At 39.8% G+C, this 22914-nt stretch overlaps 1 protein-coding gene and 1 long non-coding RNA gene across 3 annotated transcripts in view; one reads left to right on the forward strand and one right to left on the reverse strand.

The window, feature by feature from the left end:
• Window positions 1-17078, forward strand: part of znf385d (zinc finger protein 385D) — a 101454-nt gene extending 84376 nt beyond the window's left edge. For both annotated transcript variants that reach the window (XM_051076015.1, XM_051076014.1), the window contains exons 5-8: window positions 6172-6507; window positions 8344-8525; window positions 13222-13323; window positions 15912-17078. In XM_051076015.1, coding sequence (XP_050931972.1) covers window positions 6172-6507; window positions 8344-8525; window positions 13222-13323; window positions 15912-16163 — 872 coding nt within the window. In that variant the 3' untranslated portion in view covers window positions 16164-17078. The remainder of the gene's footprint in view (window positions 1-6171; window positions 6508-8343; window positions 8526-13221; window positions 13324-15911) is intronic.
• Window positions 8562-10118, reverse strand: LOC108899554 (uncharacterized). The gene is made up of 3 exons (XR_001963572.2): window positions 9875-10118; window positions 9620-9682; window positions 8562-9314 (listed from the first exon to the last, which is right to left on the reverse strand). It is a non-coding gene; the product is annotated as an uncharacterized LOC108899554 (long non-coding RNA).
• Window positions 17079-22914: the final 5836 nt, after the last annotated feature.

Raw genomic sequence — 22914 nt, forward strand, 5'->3', positions numbered from 1 at the left:
TTATAGCCAGTTACTGAGGGGTCTAACTGAGCTCAGTTACAACAGGAGCAAGAAGACAAAAAAAGTTATTAATAAATTACAGGGGCACTTCTATAAGATTCAAGACATGTTTAGCCCAGCTTACTAACAAGATAATAGCCATCTTTGCTCTGTCAAAGCTTTGTTTACATGCCATTCAAAGGCATAACTTGACATTTCTGAATTATTCGCCTTATTGGTGAGTTAGATGAGAGGATTGATACCATTTTCATGCATGTGCAGTAAGTACAGAGTTATTGAGGAGGTGATTGGCTTAGCTTAGCATAAAGAAGGGAAGCATGGGGAACTGATGAAACTGTCCACTGTGAAATGCAGTTTAAAGCAATGGACAAAGGTGGTTTAGTATACCTTGAGATAACAGTATGACAAAAAGCAAAAATACTATTTCCCAGGTGAAGAATAAAATGTCACACTCAATATTGGATCTGTTGGATGGTCTAAGTTTCCTCTTTTAGAAACTATCTATTTTCCCTCCTTCCAGTCTGTGTTAAAGTTATGCCAAACAAATCACAGACCAATCTCTCTACTGACTTCACAAAGATTAAATTGGTATTGATCTTCACACTCCAGGTATCAGAGCAAACAAGCAGATTGCCAGAATCTTGGAGTATTCCTTAATAACAGCTCCCGGCAATGTTTCTCAATAAGAATGTGTTTTACTCTCCCCTACTGATGTCACAAACTGTGTAAGATATTGCAGTTATGGTTGCTGTTCCAAACAGTGGGTCAATTTAAGAGGAAAAAAAATCTCTGGAGAGAAATTGATGCAGATTATGTGTCCCAGCTGTTGATAAATGCTGGACAGAAAACCAAGACAAAAGCAATCTGTGAGCTAAGCTTGGCACCAAAATATAATCCAGAACCGAGACCAGAGAATCTCTAATGAAGATTATTCTGATTGTGCATTGAGCTCTCCAATGGTAAAATGGTAACTTGCAGGCAAAGAATTGTTGGCTCACAAGGCCACCAAACCTTTACCTGCACTTTTCTGGACACTCAGTCAGTCTGGTGACCGTGCCATTGAAAAGCTGCCCAGAGAAGCAGGTGTGATGGCAGCCTTTTGGTCGCCGGTGAGCATGGTGAGATTGAGTGAGTTAATCACTGTGATTTCAGGTTGTTTTGATGCCTGGCACACCGGAGTGGACTGGGAGTAGGTGATGGTTAATTGCAGGGAGCAAAGAGGTGGCTGCCACTCTGCTCATGGCATAAACATTATTCATCAAGAGCGACAAGGTCAGCTGCATCATAAATAGTTCACAGATTAATTATTGTTCTTGTGTGATGGCCCTAGCTTGATGGGTCATGGTATTGTAGCATTGCACTAAGGTCACTGATGGCTGTTAAACCAGGTTTTATAACAACTGATAATTGTCACATTACTTTAGTTGAACATCTTTTAAATGAAGATTAGTTTAAAAACTAGTTCATGTTAAAACTGTGCTATCACACTTTTTAGTGTTAGTCATGCCATGTCCTCTTTTTTGAGCTTTTGCTATATCTGAATATAATCCACCTTCAGACTATGTAGATTGAAGGAATTGGGTAGATTTTCTGGCTTTTGCCTGTAACATATTCAGCCTAAACTTGAATTAAACAGAACATAAATTACGCAAAACTAATAAGTGAAGTCACTGTTCCCCTTTTCAGAGCTGAGTCCACAGACTTTAACTAAATGTTCCAGTCATGGTATTAAGTGTAACAACCCAGAATAATGGCCTTTTCTAGCCAGATGTTCTTCTTTAGATCAATTCACAGGCAACTAATGAAACACACACACAGGCATATACAATAGTTAGAGGTGATTTAGTCATAGTTGCACCACACTGCACCATAAATGCTCAGTCCTGCATCCTCTGCTGGTAACAGTAATCAATAGACGCCTTTGCTTAAGGTCATTGGTCATGTGATGGACAGATTAGATCAGTAAATGGTATTAAAAAACTGCAGCAGCAATACTGACAGACTGAACAGAGAAAAGCTTCAGCTGCTGAATGTGGTTTCATTGACCACACCATGGTGAGCGAATTTATAATTCAAATTTAAAAGCCCTAATTTACTAATTTACTTGTGCATCCAAATGAATTAGCAACTTCAGTCTTGAATTTCTAGATGGCTTACTTCACTGTGTTTTGTGACACATCTTAACAGTCAGTCACTGCCCTAAGTTCAGGTACCCTGGGGTCTTGTTCACAAGAGATGGTAAGATGAAGTGTGACACTGACAGGAAGACTGGTGCTGCGTCTGCAGTAATGCAGACACTGTAATGGACTACTGTGACACAGAGGGGATGAGTTTATGGCAAAGCTCTTGATTTAACGTTCCAATTCTCACTTATGGTCAGGCAATGAGCTAGAACAAATACTCTTCACAATATGTTTAACTGGATTCAAAAGACTACATTAGAATTTAAACAATCGCACTATTACTGATACAAATCATCAAAGGAATGGATTACTGTGATACAGGTTATTATAGTAGAACTGCCATTATTTACATTCCCGTCTCTAATATTTTCTGCCTTGTTTGAGTTTTTTTTTTTTTTTTACTCAAGTCCCAGTAACGTTGGAAACTAGAGTAACAGAACACACAAAATCAACTTTTCCATCACTCTTCTGTACAGTAAAATTATCGCCATCATAACCTCAGTGCCAAAATCCCATTGGACTTGTGTCGTTGAGGTCAGCACAAATGGGTTAATAGTTGTACTTAGGAGAACTTTTGCCGCACTGTCTGGTGGAAAATCAGCGTGGTGCGTGTTGCTTTGGGTCACACAGCTGCTTGAGACAGCACATCATCTCTCCGTTAGAAAAAAAAGGACCTTGATCTGTGTCATGTCAAACTTGTGCGTTTGTGAAACCCCTGTTAGTGAGAAGATAAGGAGCTCAGAAATCTGGAGGGAGCTCAAAGTAGAGCTGCTGCTTTTTTGGAGTGAGGGGAGCCATTTCAGGTGGTTCAGGCCTCCTTGACACCACCTCCCTGTAGAGGTACTCCAGCCACGTCCAAGTGAAAGGAGACCCCAGAGGGAATTATAAATCCCATATGGCCTGGGAATAGCCCAATGATCCCCCAGGCGGAGAATGAAGATGTAGCTAAGGAGACGGACATATGGACTAATTTGCTTAGTCACTGCAACCAGGACCCAGATAGGCAAGAGAGAAGGTGGTTGGGTTGGATGCAGTGTCTTTTATCCAGGGGTAAAGCAATGTTGGCTTTAATGATTTAAAGTGTGTGCAGTTTAGAGAAGTAGAGTCATAGGGTGGTGTCTGTTTTGGCTGTTAATTTGTGTTTTTGTTGCTGATTCAGAGCAGGCAGGCCTGCTGCGTAAACACAGTCAACACACCAGTAAAATAAGTATAAAGCCTGACCAATACGTCAGGAGGCTGATTCAGCTTACTGAGGTTACTCTTTACTAATACATCTTTTAGTTTAGGTGCCATATATGCCAAAGTACATATTATTTTCTTAACTCTTTATTAGACAAATATCAGGGGTCTTGTATGTTGGTATTTGTGGAAGATATGAACATATCCCCTGTATTATCCTCTCAAGTACCATCATCACCATCATTTAGGCTCCACTTTGTTGCTCACCAACACTGCAGAAAGTAAGGTGTTTGTTTTATGATTTTTGTTAAATATTGTTTAAAGTAACCTTCACAGCTTTATCTGACTACATTTCAATGCAGAAGTCCTATTTCCGTGAACATTTACTGTATCCTCCACCTGCTCCTGTTCATTACTTTAAAGATACATTAAAAACATGCAGCATGTTTCATGAAAAGTGCAGCAAATTTCATAGCTGGAGTCAGTCAACTGTAAGAGGAGAGTATTACAACAAGTATAAATGTGCCTCAAAAACCCATTTCAAAGGTTAATGGATTGGATGCTCACAAACACTGAGATACTAAACGAAAAAACCCACAGTGCATACATTTACATACATTTGAAGCATTTAGCTGAGGCTCTCATCCAGAGTGTCAGTACAACAGTAAAATAAACCTCAATCCCTGGACACCATTCAATACCTCAGCTTGAATAAATAGACATATTTATCCAGAAGCCCTTTCAGATTTTTCTAATGTAAAAGATGCCTGTACTTCTTTCACCACTAGTAATAACAGACACATACCTGCTGCTCCAACCTATGATGTATTTTTTAACCTTTGGCATAAGTGAAACCCCGTGGCGATGTAACTTGGAGCAGTTTTGTGGCGCAGACTGCCGACACCTCCGCTGGGATAAATAAGGACCATATATAATGGCTCACAAAAATAGCATGACATAATTCACTATTGATTTGCTCTCCTGGCTGGCTGATCTTCATTTCGTGACAGTGGAGTGCGGAGAACTCAGAGGCATTGGCATCGATCAGGTGGTGCCGCCAAGGCAAAATTTCATTTTCGTAAATGTGGCAGCAGTCTTCTGTATTCCATACACTGACATGTGGTGTTGTTTTATGAGTCAAATATATTGATCCACTGCTGTCTTTTGTCCTAAAACTATCAGACAGTTCTTTCACTGCGCAGCAGCTATTCGTATAACATGTTAACGTTGTTAATGTTACATGTGGATTAAAGGTCTGATTATTTTGCAGAGCTGTCCATCTCAATATATATCAATATAGACTGCACTGGTTGATATGTGCACGCATAACGTGGTTAGTGTTAGTCTTGATTCAATTTTTCTGCCTATCTAGAAATATCCGTTTCAAGACAGGCAGATAATTTTGTGACATTTCATTTTTTGTCTTTCATTTTTACCACATGAGCTTGTGTATACAGTGGTTTTCTCTGTGTGATCATTCCTCCTCTACTTTCGTCTTTATTTTGAGGAGTAATGGATGATGTTATAGGTCAGGCCAGGTGATAAAGCAAAACATTCAATCATGATCTATTTTTCATATCAGTCGATAGTGATATACAGCATATCACAAAATAAATTAAGTCACTATATGTGTTGGAAGATTATGTGAGTAAAATGGACATCAGTTTAACTTAATAAATTATACATGCCTAAAAATCTTGGTTCTCATCATTTTAAAAGCTTACAAATCCAACAGTATAAAATATTTACATTCATGGAGCAGATATTAGTATGTTTTGTTTCAGGATGTTTCTCTAAGAGCCTTTCTGCTTTGTTCCAACAGATTGTTCTAATTTGCTCTTACACTCTGCATACATCGTTAGATGGTGAGGCATCAGGTGATAAAATAGTTGCTATTTCCTGTCAGAACTAACACAACATTTTAGAAGTGTTATCGTTATACATCACTATTCTGACTCATGACTGATGTCTCATTCACTTTGTGGCAAAATAGGGCTTTACAATCACTGCGCCGCAAACTTCTTTATCCACTCTACACAGTATGTTAGAGGTTATTGTGACTTGAGCTGCTGCTCTCTGGGCTGACAGCCAAGGGCTCTTCTTTCACGTCTATCAGTCTTTTGATAGCACAACAAGTTCCTAAAAAAACGGCATCTTTAATTGAAACTATACACCAATCAGCCACAACATAAAAACCACATTGATTATCTCCTTACAATACAACGTTCTCCTGGGAAACCACACCCCCCCCATGGCAATAGCTCAACTAACAAACTGCTCAGACATGGCTCGAGGAACACAAGAGCCCAAGACGTTAACCTGGCCTCCAAACACCCCAGATCCCAATCTGCATCCAGCATCTGTGGGATGCCCCAGAGCATGCCAGATCCATGAATGCCCCACCCTGCAACCCACAGGGCCCAAAGGATACAGGTGCCAATGTCCCAGTAAAGTCAGAAAAACAGGCAAATACAGAAATGGATTGCAATTTGCACAGAACACAATGTAACAGAAACTGTTATGCCAAAAGGGAAACTCAAACACACAGCTGGCCAACCAATGATGTAACTTCATCAGTCAGTAAGTAAGTCAGTCAGTCAGTCAGTCAGTCACAGACATTTGAATTTTTGAGGCTGGCCTCAATTATGCAGTCCAGTCAAAAATAAATAAAATAGAAATGATTCTCTGAAGTCTGAAAAAACAAACGTCAGCCACCTGTTGATAGAACATTATACGAATAAAACATGTTTGCCCCAAAATGATGGATGAAGCCATATATTCAAAATAAATCATGTATTTCTCTCTACAGATGGCATCCCTGGTGCAGCGCCCCTACCGCTATCCCCTGTGCTCAGACCGGCACAACCCTTGGCAACCCCTACAATGCCAACGCCAGTGCCCGTGGCCTCACCGATAGTCCTGAACAGCACGGCAGCCACAGCCCCAGAGACTACCTCAGCTGCTGGAGGGGACGAGAGGCAATCAAAGCTAAACTCGCCCTCAGAACCAGACCTGGAGCCCGAGGCCGAACCTGAGGCAGAGACAGATAAGGAAACAGAGGAGGAGAAAGCTCGACGCCTTCTGTATTGCTCGCTCTGCAAAGTGGCAGTCAACTCAGCATCACAGCTGGAGGCTCACAACAGTGGTAAGAGACGTGTGCCAACATTTACACCACATGTGAACATCAGTTGAGTATTTGTAGAAATTATAACAGAAATGTTTAGACAGAAGACAAGAGACTGTGTGTACTGTACAAGTGAGGTGTTTACCTGCTGGGTTCCTACATGTGTTTTCCTCATCTAACACCAAGACTTTAACATAGTTATTCCATTCTGTATACTGCTATTTTCATGAAAAATACATGTATGCCAGAATCAGTACTGAAATGGTTTTCAGAGTCGATGCTTTTTGTGAAAAAGGTTATTATCTGCTGGGTTTCTACACAATCAGCCAGCAGCATGCAGTACTGAAAGTGTTCTTTGTCATCACATTTGAGTTATATCGGCTGTCAGGCCTGAAAAACACACATTTAAATTTTTTTTTTGGGGGGGGGGAGGGTTGACAGTGGTTACCATAGGAACCTCGTATCCAACTTTGATCAGGTATTGTGTGACATTCCTTGCTTTCAAAAAACAAAGATTATATGAATCACCCTGTCAGACAAATTTCTAATACCCTATTCACACACACAGACACGCACAATACAGAGTGCCATGCACAGGAATGTCCCACTGCTTCGCCTTACAACAATTTTACTGAAAGTTTGATCAAGAGAGGACACTCAAATAAGGATTTTTACAGGGAACATCACAGAGAGAAACACTCACACACAAAAAAGTACTGCAAACCATTGGTTACACTGGATTACGCCACTGACCTCAAAGTTACAGTTTCTGTAGCCAGGCAGTGAAAGGGTCCCACATGAACTCATATCAATAAAGTTTGTCCAAGACAGACAGACAGTTGCTGAGCCATTGTTGTAGCTCATTCTTGACATGTGTTGGATACTTTTCTCTCTAATGTCTCAGTGGTATCCTCTTATCTGTTGTAATAGCCAAAATGTTCCATCTCCTTTCAATTAAGAAGCCACAGTCTGTAAATGCAGTGGTTGAAGCCAAAATAGGGAGTTTTGCAGAACTACTAGCATATAATAATATAGTATACGGTGAATATAATCGCTTACATGATGGTAGCATATTAAATTCTTCTGTGTGTGACAAAAAGCTTTTTGCACTTTATGCAAAGGTTACACAGTTCTCACGAGAGATAGTACCCGTTCAGTCCAAGTTACATTGTGCAACAACAGGCATTCTGGGCATTAAACCTAATCCGCTGCAGACCAGTATGTGTTTTGAAAGTCTTTAGGACAGGCAGTATTAAAGTTAATGCCAGACAATCCATGTGTAGAACAGCTTTAAAATTCACAAAAAGCAATGTATCAGGCAACAAATGACGAGTGGCCCAGGGAGTAAGATGCTGAAACCCACTGAGCAACCTGTGGTGTTGACAGCTGATTGTGCTATAACTGGCTCGTTAATATACCAGTATGGGTCACTGGTCCCATCCTTGAGTCTCTGGTGTAGTTATTTTTGTCCTCACATGCTGAAATTGCATCATGAATTATTTGCAGCATTCTAAGTCTAGTGATTGTATTTGTCCTGTAATAATATATTGTTTATTTCCCCTGATGTTTCATCATTGCGTGAGGAGCGTTAAGGATTTTTTCTGCTGGTCTAAGGCAAAAGTCAAGGATCATTTTTAATTCCCAGTCCATCCCCTCACTCCAGACACAACACTCAGGACTAATGTGTAACTATTGTACCAGTTTAACAAGGTTTTTGTTTAGGATCATTTTACCTGGATAATCTCTCACATTACAATTTCCTCAGCTTAGAAAAGCCTCTGACCTTCTGATCTCATCTTTCATTTAAGGAGCAGAGATTCATGTACTTACCAGACCACTTCTTGTTTGAATCTGCAGGTACGAAGCACAAGACGATGCTCGAGGCCAGGAGCGGCGTGGGTTCCATCAAATCCTTCCCCCGGCCGGGAGTCAAAAGCAAACTGGCTACGTCCTCCAAATCATCGACGGGCCTGCAGAACAAAACGTTTTACTGTGAGACGTGTGATGTGCATGTCAACTCTGAGACTCAGCTAAAACAGGTGAGATGGATGAAAACTGACAAACTGAATCAACAATGAACTGAGAAAATTTTAATTATTGTATAAATAACTTACATGCACACAATCTCATTTAATTTGTTGACTATATTGACTGGCTGTTGCTAGCAGATTTTATCAGCTTTAGTTAGCTAGCACAAGCTAATTAGCCAACACTAACTGATTGTTTATGTGTCCAGATGACTGGTTTTAAAACAAGAATCCTAAAACGATATTAAATATGCCTATGATACTGTTCTAAAAGATATAAGATCTCACCAGTTGATGGTCCATGAAGAAGATAAATATATAACAATAATAACAGAGCAGTATTTTAAATAACAGCTTAATCATATGTTATTCTTGCTCATCCTAGCTGTTTTCACTTTCACTTTTACAAAAGAGAAGGCTCTGAGGATGAACTAAATCAAGGTGTTTGACAAACGTGATGTTATTTCAGGTAACAGGTTTGGCAGGGCATGCTGGAGTATTACTTCCCCAAACTAAATAAAGAGCAGGACAGAGTTATTTATGTTATTCTAAACTCTGATATAGTAGCTCTTGGCTTCCATGCAGCAGATGCCCAAGTCCTGCTAATTTAACTTATGACTCCTCAACATAATAGTTAGCCAATGATATGCTTCAGCTGGCTTTGGAAGTAACATAAGTTTATTATTGTAGGTGATGTGCTAGAAAGCAGGACATCCTAACAATGTAAGGTTACCTTGGAACAGGAATGAGATGGGGACAGCTGCTGGCTTGCCTGCTGGGCCAAATTTATTCCCTTAAGAGCTGTACAAGACACATTAATATCAGTAAAGCTACTCATGACCCAAGTTTTCTGCATTTACATCTCTCCTCAGCATAGCCTGAGGCTAACTCACTGTATGAGTCATGTGCCACTACATTTACCACATAAACATCTTCCATTAAATCAATGAAACGACATACATCCCATTCTTGTCGTTTAGTTACAACCACAATGTTCCTTTAAAAGCTACTACACCAGCGGCAAATATCCCTTATGTATATTCTTCAAAAATTATCGGTACACAGTAAATATACATGACAAAATAACAAAGAGGGAGCTCACATACCTGTGTATAACACATTACTGTCCGTGCAGCAACTTCTCATGACCCGGTTTTCTACATAAACACCTTTAAAGGAGAGAGAACAGCGGGCATGCTAACGTGCTCTGTTAGCCTAGCTTGACATCGGTAAGCTAGCATGTTAACACAAAAGCGCTGTACGCGATTAAAAAAACACATAAACACGCTGAAATAAACACTCTAACAACAAAGAACAAGATTTATGACCTATACAAAGTAAAAGTTTGCTCCTCTACTTACCATTTTCACCACATTTTAGCACGCTACTGACAGTTAAACTTGTTTCACTGTGCTCACGAGCCTGATAGGAACTAAGGAGTGACATCATCAAAGTGTCAAAGGTCACACAACAAAAATACAATTAATAAAATAAAAGCCCAAAATAAATAAATGAATACAGAAACAAATATATATTAGGAAAATAACTAAATGTGAACAAAAATAGATTTTTTGGTGAAATCCAATCTTATTACATAAATATATCGGTTACTTACATTTGCTCTATCACTTTTTTGAAAGTCTCAAACAAAAGACCCCTCCCTCCAAACTATCGTCATGTCTATTTATGGTTGCTAATCTATGACTGGACAATAATATTTCTAGGGAGTAGTTTAGAATACTTTAACTTAGCAATGGATATTTTGCTGCAGTTAATTAAAAGCTTAAATAATTTTCGTTTATTATTTTGCCTGTAAGGCTTTGGCTCACTCAAAAGACACCTGGATTACATGGAGAAATCAGGATAAGGCAGGAAAACACATTTACATGCTCTAAACCCCTGTTTTCATGCAGCTGCTCAGTAATAAGATTTCTGCCTCACCCCCCGCCATGTTTTTGAACCAGGGATGACATATTTGAAGTGTATTAGTGATATCAAGCTGCAGCACTAAGAGTTCTTGTTTTATTTTGGTCAGAAGTATTTAGATGGATGACTCACTGGCTCCGCAATTCATGGTGTGCATGTCTGAATTTTACAAATAGTCCACTCTTCATTTTTTAAAACTACTTATTTAGACTAATTTACTTCAGTGTCAGATTTTCCTTTTTGTTGGATTTAAGATTAACTTTTTTTGGATACAGATCCACTGCTTCTAGTAATAATTCCTTTCATCCTGCCGTGCTGCTGTCACTGCAAAGCTTTCCTTCTCTGAAGTCTTTGTTTGCACGTTCACTCTTGCAAAAACTCATAAGAAATCAGGTTAAGCAGAGACAGTATATGGCCAAGAAATCAGGTTTCTCCAGTAATAATAAAGCTAACTGAGTTTCTCCTGTTCCCTTTCCTCAAATAAGGAAAAGCGTTTCTAGTTTACATGATGCTAAGGAAATCAGGTTAATATGGAAAGCTGACGATAATCTGATCTCTGTGTGATATTTTCCTCAGTGTGGCTTGGCTGAAAACTACCCAGGAATGTGTATCTTGGTTGTTGCTTTGGGGCACTCCACAAATCTTATTTTCTTGTAGCTACTGATCATTCTGTCACGGGAGGGAGTTTCATCTACAACACTCGAAAACCACTCAGTTTTGTCTGAGCTAACCTTGAGATTTCTCACTGAAAATAGACAGGCTCTGTATGAATTTTTCATGCAGGGACTTTCACTGAGTACTTCTGAATAGAGGCGATTCTCTGTGAAAAGAATCCAGCATGACAAATTTCAGTTTCAGCTCAAAACCAGAGGAAAAGTGTGATTGTTAAATTCACTGCAAGAACTTGTGAAATTTGGACCCAGGCAGAAATCTGCCTTTTGTTCTCCACATGTGCTCACACTGAAATATTTACTGACTTGAGGTTACAGCGTATTTTCGTCTATGTCATTCCAAATTCTTGTGTTTTACTTGTTTATTCAGATCCACCAGTTGTTTCTGGTCTTTAAACGACAGAAAACATTTAATAATACTTCCCTGCATCCATTCTCATGATGACATACTGCTTTTAATGAGGGAACCACATGTATTGTTGGGTGAATGCTCTCTGCATTGTACCACTGCTATCACTGCAGTCATTTTCACCATGGGGGGCTCCAGTCACAATGAAACCTTTCAAGCTTTAATACCTTTCGCCTTGAGACAGGAGGTGTAATTTTAGACCTGCTCCCTCCCTCCCTCCCTGTTGGTCAGGTTCCCACCTCAGCACACAATAAGCTATCTACCCTGAATGGCATCTTGCCTGAGGCCGAAGTTACTGGCAGCTATAAAGCCTCACAGTTCATCTGTAATAATAATTTTAAACAACAATAACAACTTTCATGGTTTTTTCTTTGGACTGGATCTTTTCCAGAGAAAGATGCTCTATCTCAGACAGACTGTCATGAAACATGTATAATATATATATAATATTCACAGACTTTTAGATTGGTCACCTGTTCTACTGTTTGGTTGAACTTTCCCCTTGACTAACTAAATGGTCTGACGAGCTGTCTTGACACCTGATGGCTGACTTTCAATTGAACTTGTTGTGGCTTTTCATGATCTCTAGAGGATGAATCGTATGATTGTGGTGACCCTCTGATTTCTCCTCCACTTGCGAACAATAAATAACAAAATGCCCAGGTTTCCAAAAGATTTACTCGGAGCATTCATGCTGAGAGGCTGAGATCAGACTTTACCTTTCCCAATGGTGACCATGTCAGATTATAGAATCACAGTGCGAGAGATGTCACACGTGTAGGAAAATACAAAAATTCAGACGTGTTAGATTTTTTGTCAAGGCGTCGTGGTGCGTTGCTCTTCTTGACTTACTTCACGTTACAAGGCTGTTTATTGTTCCCAATGTTCATATTCTGGCCTGACGCTGGAAATTTGTTGACAACGACAACATCATGGAACAGTAGAGCTGAATTTGTGCAGTTGGACCAGGGCCTAAGGCATCAAAATCTGCCTTTTAGCCATATAGCCAAGTACAGAAATTGTTAGCAATATGGCAAAATTAGTAGAGAAATTTAGCTTAATAATATTGTGTACTGACCCAGACTATAATCAAACTTTGAAGATGATGTTGCTTCAAACTGTTTTTGTCTTGCTGGTACATTCATTCATTGCTAGTGAAGAGGTACTTGTAAGATTAGCTTCTACATAATTTTTCCTCTGTTGCCGTGGTTACACAGGAAGCCATAATTATTTGAGAAAACATTAGTCATCATAAATGCGGAAAATAGTCATGTGCATTCACAGGAGCATCAGCCAGCCCATCTCTCCATGCTGCTGCTGCCCACCTTGGCACCACAGTTGTCTTTGTGTTTATGCTGGAAACAACAGAGGCGGTGGCGGAAAATTGCTTAATGTCTGAAAAAACCTTCACTGCCTTTCTTAATTTTTTTATGCTTTGACTTTCCTGGCTTGTCACAGTCACGCTAACCCCTGACCGTGCCAACAGCAAAAATATTCTGAAGAACAGTGAAAAATGAGACGTAAGCAAATGTGGATTTTAGGCTTATATACAAAGTCACGGATATACAGAAATGGAGAATGATCTTTTCTGTCCTGTTTATTCAATGTTGTGTAAATGTGAACAGTACACTTGCAGCACAGCGTGACTCGGGACTGACACCTCTCTGCCTCATTTGAAGCTTGTTTTCTGTCTCATTTTCAGCACATCAGCAGCCGGCGTCATAAAGACCGGGCGGCAGGTAAACCAGCCAAACCTAAATACAGCCCCTACAGCAAACCGCAGAAAGGCCAGACCAAGCAGCCGGTGAGTCACTGCACGCTTCAGTCATCTTATCAGCAACTAAAGTCCTGGTGTCGACACAACAATCACAGTGACTCAGTCCCAATAGCCTCTTAGGAGACAGACATATCAGCCCACGAGAGACGAGTTATTTGTTGATATCTGAAACGGTGTTCATCCTCATTCTCCTATTCCAGACACTTCCTGGCTGTACAGTTTGCAGGTCAAGTAAAAAGCACAACCACAATATGTATTGTTCTCTCCTGCTGTTAGCGTGGGAGAGAACACTGGACAAAACTGCACGCAGAAATTTTACAGTTTAAAGTTTCTTTGTTCATCAGCAAAAACTCCACACACACCTCTCCTAAAAACGCTGGGCTGTGCTCTTTGTTAAGTCACATTCAATCCCCTTGATGGCACCTAATTCGATAAGATGTCAACTTTCATAAGTGGTTCACCTGTTACCCAACTTTTATTAGAAATTCGTGGCAGGGAACGCTTTGCTTTAATTTGAAAACTTGATATTTTATTGACCAAATTCGCATGTATCAAGGCTCATCTGAGCCAGCAGACTGGAGGCAGAATGCAGACTTGGGTCAAATTCTACTTAGGGGTGATTGTAAATGTCAGTTTTAACTAACTTGGAGTACCTCAGCATGTGGTCTTCTGCATCAGGGCAGCTCAGATTAGTGTCAGGCAAGTTGACAAACCACAGAGGAAGAGAAGTGTAATGAAATAACTTTAACATACTCTGCTGAGGTAATTGTTTAACTTTCGGGTACTCTTTGTCCTCTCTACAAATGCCAACCTTCTTGGACTTTAGGTGAGTTGAAACAAATGCTAAACGTTGACACAGGATTGCTAGGATGCATGAAGGTACCATGTGGATTCATGGTGGGGAAGATAAAGAAGAACAGGATTTTTTTTATCTTAAAGGAGCCCTCAGAAAATGGCATTCATCACACCCACTGTTTGCTGCAACGAAGCACGGGGGTTACCAGTGTGGGAGAAATGACTTTTTCTGAAACCCATCATTGACTGAGTTAACGGAGAGGAGCTTCTTTGATGAGCGGAGAGTAAAGAATGCTTCCCATAGGGTTGCGATGCCTGAGTCAGTGATTGATAACCCATGACAACGGCTGCCATCCTGGTGCTGTGAGACCGTAGCTTTTCCATTACTGATATGCTAGATTAAGCCAGATAACTTTAGTGACCTTTTCACCCTATTAGGCTGTGGAGGTTGGGTGTTGTTTGTATGTCTGTCACTCTGTTGTTTCTTTCATTCTGTCTTTCCTTTTCATTGTTTATATTTGTTTCCTTCTTTTTTCTTTCTTTCTCATTAAGAACGACCCGACTTCACTCTTCACTGTTAATGTGCAAAAAGAGGCTTCAGCTTTTGAACAGTTAAAGTTTTAGTTTGGAGACAATAACAGAGAAAGAAACTCTGTGAACACTTGATTGTTCAGATTGTAGGTGCACTGTTTAAATAACATGTTTTTGAGGGGAGTCTCATTTCCACTGGTGTTTCCTATACAAGCCCTGGTGTGTTGCAGATCACCTGGAGCACTTTCAGCAATTAGCAGCTGATTTCTGGCACCTGTTTGATGCCTGTTAAACTCTCTGCAGCAGCAGTGTCCTCTGCTAACATGTGTCTGTTTATTCATGTCTCTTGTTATAAGAATGTACAATTAAAACACTGTTTGTGACCTTACATGTTGCTGCTGTTGATTCAGGGTTGCAACAAGGAACTGTTTGGAAAGTCATGACGGGATAGAAGTTCCATGCAGTATAGGAAGTTTACACATATAGATGCTAGCTAAAACAACAGCCAAAGACATTCAATTTGCAAATATATAAAACAGAAAAAAGCAGAATGTTGTTACATTTTAGAGTCTCAAAACAGATGTTAATGAAATCTCTGTTGACTAAATAACTGAAAATGTGAACACTGAGAAAATGAGGGCTTAGTGTCAAACGTCAATACTTTATGTTACTGACATAAATAACTAAGTAAAAACAATAACTGCAGATTAAAAGGTACTAAGTCAGGTACTGAGTGAGAGCTGGCATCAAATGTAGAACTGCAATGAGTCAACTGAGTTGAAAGAGACTTGGCAGAATTTTTTAAATTGATGAGTAATTTCAGAAATTATTTATGCAAATATTCTCTTGTTCCATCTCCTCAAATTGATGTGTTTTCTTGTTTTCTTTGTCCTCGGATCTGTTGGTTGGACAAAACAAGCAAACTGAAGATGTAACCTTAGGCCTCATTAAAGGCAGTTTTTTAGTAACTGCTGATCTTTTATAGACCAAGCAATTCATTGAGAATAGTTGATAATGAAAACTGTTGTTAGTTGGAGCCTCAAAAGACTGTCTACTCAGATTTGCAATCTTATTTACTTGTTGATCCAGAGTGCCGGAAAAAATATTGTTTTAGTATCTGTACCAAATCTCACCAAAATATTTCCTAATAATATCCAGCCCTACTAAAAACATAGAGTCTGCTTTACAATGGTGATTAGTGCAGGTATTTTACATTACATTTTTGAATTACTTCATCTATCCTGTGTTTATACAGCTTGTATTAAGTGTATTTTGTTTCATTTTACCAGATAAAGTTGACCTTGGGTAAGGAGCGCCAGTGTCAGCCTCTGACCACTCAGATCATACCTGCTCATCTGGCAGCAGTGGCAGCGGCTGCCGCAGCCATCGGCAACTCTTTCACGCATCGCACGAACCACGCCACTAACCACACCCCGACCCCTGCCCTCTTCCAGACACAGACCATCCCCGCTGCACTGCTCCGCCCGGCCCCTGGGCCTGTCAGGACCTCCCACCCACAAGTCCTATTTGCCCCTTATTGACCTGTTTGACCTGGGCGGAGCTGATCCACTCCCCAGTCAAGGACCAAACCATGTGCTTCACCCCACACCACACCAAGGAGTCGTGTCAGCATCTGTACTCCTTCTATGCATCCGGGATACTGAACATTGTCACACAGCGATCAAACCTCTCACCTGTCCTCATATGGATTATCCTGCATTTAAACCTAAACTGGATGACGGCGAGGCATCGGGCGCTTTCTCATGATGGATTTAATTCTCTAATCCCACTGAAAACCTGGACTTATACATGCTTTCTGTGCCATCCTGCAGCCCATGGCTCACACCCAGACCCCAGACTTGGACCTACATTGTACCGCAATAATGTATAAGACTAACCCCGTGAACTATGCAGTGTCATTATTTCATGATGTAAGGCACAGTTTGAGCTAAAAATACAGTAGGGATATGCTTTTTGTATCAATACAGCGTGGCACTAAGATCATTGCTTTAGTGGAGGATTACTGTCGCTCGTAATTTAAGAGGCTGTTACTGATCATGAGAGCGAGCAAGGCCCTCCTCTGTTCCTGTATGCACTTTAAGCCCCTCCTCTGTTGATGTCTACATTAGATGGCTAGACATGTGTTAGATGGTTAGAGTATGTGTCGTAATGTGCATTTTTGTATTCGTCCTTGCATTATCTGTGTGTGTGCGTGCGTGTGTGTGTGCGAGTACGTACTTCTGCATGTGTGCTTGTCCATGTGTGTATGAGTGTGTGTATTTTTATGTGTGTGTGAGAGAGAGCTTTCCACCCACCATAGGCCATCCCCGTCGGTATCCAGCACACATTGTCTCTGATCATGTCTCAGGCCAGAGGGACCACAAAGGCTTGTGTATATTAACTGTCAGTGTGTAAAAGGTGAACAATTTCAAATAAAAAGAGTCCTAATTTGTTAATGCTGGTGCTCCTTTGTAGTTCAGTGGCTGGTATCACATGTAGTCATGGAACATACTGCACTACAAACACATGCAGTATGTTCCTTGAAGTTAAGGACACAGCTGACAAACAAGATGAGTTTATAGAAATTCTCAAATTCTCTTATTCATTCATTTTATTTATTAGCACACAAGTGATAAAACCAAGAATATAAAAATAAACAAACATAGCAAAGATTGTGCAGGAGAGGTAGGAAACCCATGGGAGCTTGTTATAAAACCTCCCCTCTAGGATTTACAATTTATTCTAGTACTGTGAACATTATTGGAGTTTAGAAAGCAAAACAAATGGTCATAAATGAAAGAGACATGAGACTCAAACACATAACACATGAACATTTATACTATAGCACAGGTGTTTCTTTATCACCCTCTGTACTTATTTTTCACAGCGTAAAACCTGCCATTGGTACACATAGCTTTACACCTGCAATCCTAATCATTCAGTTTCCAAGATTTATGAACAAAATCCAATTATTTTGCTTCACATATAGAACATGAAATTCAAATTCAGAACACACAATCCAAAAGTGCAGCACATACTGCTTATAACTCAGAGATTTTTGAACCTGTGCCTTATTTTCCCATGTTTTTGGGTGTAAATGATTGATAGGGGGGAAAAAAGCTCTGGATTTGGTGCACTATTGAGCAAGTATAGTTTTCCTGGATACTGTGAATGGCTGCTGCAATGTAATCCAATGGGCAATTGTCCATGTGAAAGTACATCCAATAAAGTGATTGTTTTGGGACACTGTCAGATTCATATTGTTATTAGACGTCTTTGACAACATTATGGATAGCATTCCTACAGAGACAGACCTTTTTATTAAAGATTAAGATCTTATTTGTTGAACCAGAAACAACACTATATATCACTACCAGACCACATCGACAAAAACATTTTACCAAGCAAAACACAGCAGCAGCTGGAATACTGCTGCCTTTATGTGACTGTTTAGTTTGTTTGTGTTGTTGTGTGGTGATTTTACTTCTGTAAAAGACCTGAATACTTCTTCCACCACTGAAAGTCACACAATAATGCAAACAAACTAACAGTTCAAGGCCATGATATTCCAGTAACTCCTGTGTTCTACGCGGTAAAATTACTGTTTTGGATCTTACTATTAAACATCTCTGAAGGAATCTCATTCATAAATTTGTCAGACATTTACAATAACAATCTGAACCTGTCACTGTCCCAGAACAAGCACTTTATTGTCAAACTTTGACATGGTACATAATTTTTCCTCAATACTGTGTCAATTGTAAAGATTTTTGTCCTTATCAATCATTTACACCCAAAAACATGGGAAACTAAAGGTCGGGTGTTTTACTTTAAGACCAAGTTTAAAAAGTGTGAGAGCAACATGTGGAGATCCAGAAACACAGTGTCTCTTACCATGGACTCAAGGATGTTTTTCATTCAGAGAACATAATTCTAATTCAAAATACCTATTTAAAATTCTCAAGCACAGCTCCAACTCCACTACTAACAAAATATGCCTCTGAAGGACGTTCATTCTCCTTGTTCATATTATAATGTGTATTTGTAATACAGAGACTAATCTATAATCCTGATGTAAATATTGCTGCTAGTAAATTTAATTATTTACAGTATTGTATTGTATTTAAGTAGAATGAGAGTTGATGTGTTTGCAAGTGACAAATGAAATTTATTACATTTGAGGAAACATTTTGGCAAACAGGCCGCTGTGGTACTGAATGACAGATGACCTATTGGAATAATGATGCAGCAGATTATTACCTAGATGTAGTCCCTTCACTACAGCAGCAGCTGAGCCTGAACAGCATAACAGTTATTTTCATTCTAAGATTTACAATCCTTTATTTCTGAGGATAACTGTATTTTTCATATTGTCAACAAGTCCCAGAAAAAACTCCCCCAAAAATTCAGTGCATTAGTGTGTCTGATTTCCTGGCTCTGCCTGTGGCCCCAAGCCCATTCAGCCTGACTGAAGATGTAAATCTGGAAACGACTCACTAATGTTGTTTCATTTTTAATAAATGTAAGTAATCTGCTAAAACAGCTGGGCACTGCACACATTACTTGAACAGGAGTAAATAGTGCATTTGTTAGGGGCTATTTTCAGCCATGGATTAATACACATTTGGTGCTTTAGCAGCAGAGCAGTGTATGTAAGGTTCACACAAAATACTGTGAGCTACGGAGCTCGTGTCCACGGTGAAAGAACATGTTACCCAGTGCAGCAGAGAGGCTTTATGTTGTGGACAATGGAGCTCTATTGCACAGAGCAATAATGCACAAAGGTGATACTCATTGCTGGTTTTAGTCTTTTCATGGGATCTGTTGACAATAAGAAAAATATAGAAAACCAGCCAGTTCATTCATTGATCAGGGGCTGTGGAGTTTGTTTTCAGCACAGCTCCATGGTAATAAGTGACTGCAACGTCATACATAGGCAGACATCAATACAGCCTGTTTGTGCAAATGATTCTGTGCAATATGTCAAACAAAAGTCAGTTCTCCCCTGTTTTGGATATCTCCCTTTGTGCCATAAAACATTCACCGAAGACAACAGAATAAACATGAACTGATTAAATTAATCCATGAAGGACGCAGTACATTCCTCTGCTGACAGCCACCTGTTTCTAGCAAAATAAATCTGACAGAGAGACAGTATATTGAGGTGAATACATGCAGAGGCTTTAATAAAAACAATATATACGTGGCAGAGAGACGTCAACCAATACATTACTTTTTGATAGGCACACAAAATTCACAGACACTGATGCACACGCACACACCATAAATACATCCATGATGTTTTCAAGCTTAAAGCCCAGATGGCTTTGTTCCATCCAGGAAATAACATCACTGACAAAAGCAGATCTGAGCGTCTTAACTCTGACATTTTGGAGAGATCCCAATTCACCACAACACCATAACTCATACGGCACATATTAAACTCAGTTGTTCAGCCTGTGAACTTTTCCATGAACCCATAAGCTTATTCACCCATCCCTCGTTTGTAGTACATCTACCCTCAAACTCCCTGACGCATGAAAGCTGGCTGTCCAGCCAGATGAGGGAGCTTCTTTCCACCTAAGCCCCCATGCTCCCGCTCCAAAACCAATACAGCAGGCCGCCTGAGGACCTGGGCCCTGCTCTGCGAGTTGAATCTCTGGCCACCATCTCGCTTCCATTTAATCTCACTGGAGCAATGATCACAAACATCTGTAAGTGGGATGCAGAGCCTCTCTATCTGCTGTTCAGGAGAGCTATCAGCAGAAAAACACTGCCTGATTCCTTCTCCGTCAGTGGGGAAAACGCTGTGAACAGCTGGATGTCCAACCAGGCGAGCACTGGAATGTACATTACCCCTGAGTGTGACTCAGAAAAGATAAAATCTCAGATGATGACCAGACTGAAACTGAAAACAAGGGAGCCTTAACTGAGGCGTGTTTCAAGACCATGAATACAATAATGATTCAGCCATTTTAAAAATGAGAATAGTTTGTAAATATGTGCACACTCAGTATTTGTTTATCTTCGGCAACTATTTATTCATATTCAAGCCCATCAGACTGTGGTATAAACAAAAATCCCTGCCAGTCAGCAAATATTTTAGCATTTATTTATTTATTTTTTGCCAAATGGCAAGCAATATTCTGTAAATAAAACAAAATATATAAACATAAATATAAAAAAATATGGGAGAAGAAAGGTTTGTAACTTCACTTTATTGGAACAGACTAATAGTTTGGCCTTTGGCCATTAGATTAATTTAGTAAGTTATTACCATAACTCAATAAAATCATCATCTTGTCCTTTTTATTTCCCAGCATGAAGGTCTAAATGGTGTTCCACAACTGAGACTTTATTTATTGTTTTGGCTGGGACAAAAGTAGTCAAAACATCTATGTAAATGTCTAAACATACTGTTAATATGATCAGTTAATAAAATCAATGATAAAAGCCACAAATTCACCTTAAAGATGAATAAATATGAAGCCGACATCTCCAGGATTTACAGAGATTCAGATATAGTTGTTCTGTTTTCCCAGTTGCAAAAACAATTGAGTATATCTGAGTTTTGTTTGTGGGATTAAGAACAAGGATGTCATGGTCATGTACCAGAGCCACAAAATGACAACAAATACAGATGAAACTGTCAACAGAACAAGAGAAATAACGACTTTTAAATTGAAAAACAATAGCTGCTCCTGGCAACTGCTGCTGCTGAAGCATCAGCTGAAATGATGTCAGTCTGAATATTGAAGTGACCCTGATTACCAGGCTCAAAGTATAGCCTGTATACAGTTTATGCAAATATGACTGGCGGTGTCAAAGAAGGGTTGACTCAAGGGCAGCTGGACCTGGTTATAGACACTTGAGGACGTTTCACCTCTCATCCAAGAGGCTTCTTCAGTTCTGACTGACAGGTAGGGAGGTATTTGACCTCTGTGGGGTCGCTATCGAGGCCACTGATGTGGCTCTGTTGTTTTTTTGTGCTCCTGGCTGTTGTAACGTCAGTCTTAGGTAGCTGGTCCCCTGAGGCCAAGCATGAATGGGAGTTGCTGGAATTTTTAGAGTTGCATGAAGCCAAGTGTGAATGATTGTAAAACCTCCTGGGAGGGGATGAGAGGACAGCATTGCAGGACTGGGATAGGTGGTGTTGTAGACCTCTTCCTCTGTTCAGGGATGGCTTCTGTAGCTCCGTTCTTACAGCCCGTTTAAGGTGGGAATGTTGCATCGTTATTCCGTCTTGCTGTTCTGTATAAGAGGTACAAAAACACTGATTGAACTGATTCAGCTGACATGTCAGGACAGACACTGACAGACCCTGATGCTGTGTGTTACATGTTATGTCTCTGCCTCAGTGATGGTGTCACGCTATCTAAATTCACTCATTATACCAACAGTTTGGTTCAGGGTAAACAAGCACAGGCGAAGGGTCTCCTCTCTTTGATTCATCCCCTCTTGTATAACCATGACCTGGATGACTAAGAATCTCCACAGACATGACTGAAAGTGCATTGAGATGTATAGACACCTTTGAAAAGAACATCAAAGGCCTCATTATTGTACCATATTTGTAGCTCAAGAACCTGTGTGCAAGATGAGTGCAAGACAGTTTTTTTTTTCATTTCATTAGTTTTTAATGGGCAAAACCTGCATGTCATTATCATCAGGCCCTGACGAAGCTGTGAGCAAAACACACCGCTCATTATGATCCTAAAATATAAAAAGGATTCTTTTCCAGTACGTCTGTTGACACGGATCTTGAATCATAATAACGTGACATTATCAGTTCCTGTGATCAAAAAAGTTCCTTCTCAGATTCATTTGACATTTCCTTATACACAGTGATGTACAAAGAGAACAATAGAATAAAAGCATCACCTCATGCTCGGTTATGGGTGACATACAACAAGCTCTGGCTGTTCAACCAATAAAAAATAATAACAACACACAGTCTGACAAAGTTATTTATGGTTGTTACCAAAGTTACAAGCCCTGTACTAAGGTTACAAGCCACAGTAATATTTAATAGCATGTAGACATCTGTTTTTGAAATACAGGGCAACAAATTTAAATTTCCAGAGGGATATATAAGTTTTACCTGTAAAATTTGGTAGAAAGTGAGTGAATTGTTAAACAGCGTCATGGTGATGGTAGTGGGTAGCAGTGAGCTTTAAAATGAATCATAACATTCAGTGCTATTGGAATCAATTAAAGAGATTATTTCATCTGCAGTTGCCGTAGATTCACCTCCATGTGGTCTTCATTTCTGCAACCGACCTCATTCACTTC

Source organism: Lates calcarifer, linkage group LG15 (genome assembly GCF_001640805.2).
Source record: "Lates calcarifer isolate ASB-BC8 linkage group LG15, TLL_Latcal_v3, whole genome shotgun sequence".
Taxonomy (NCBI): domain Eukaryota; kingdom Metazoa; phylum Chordata; class Actinopteri; family Centropomidae; genus Lates; species Lates calcarifer.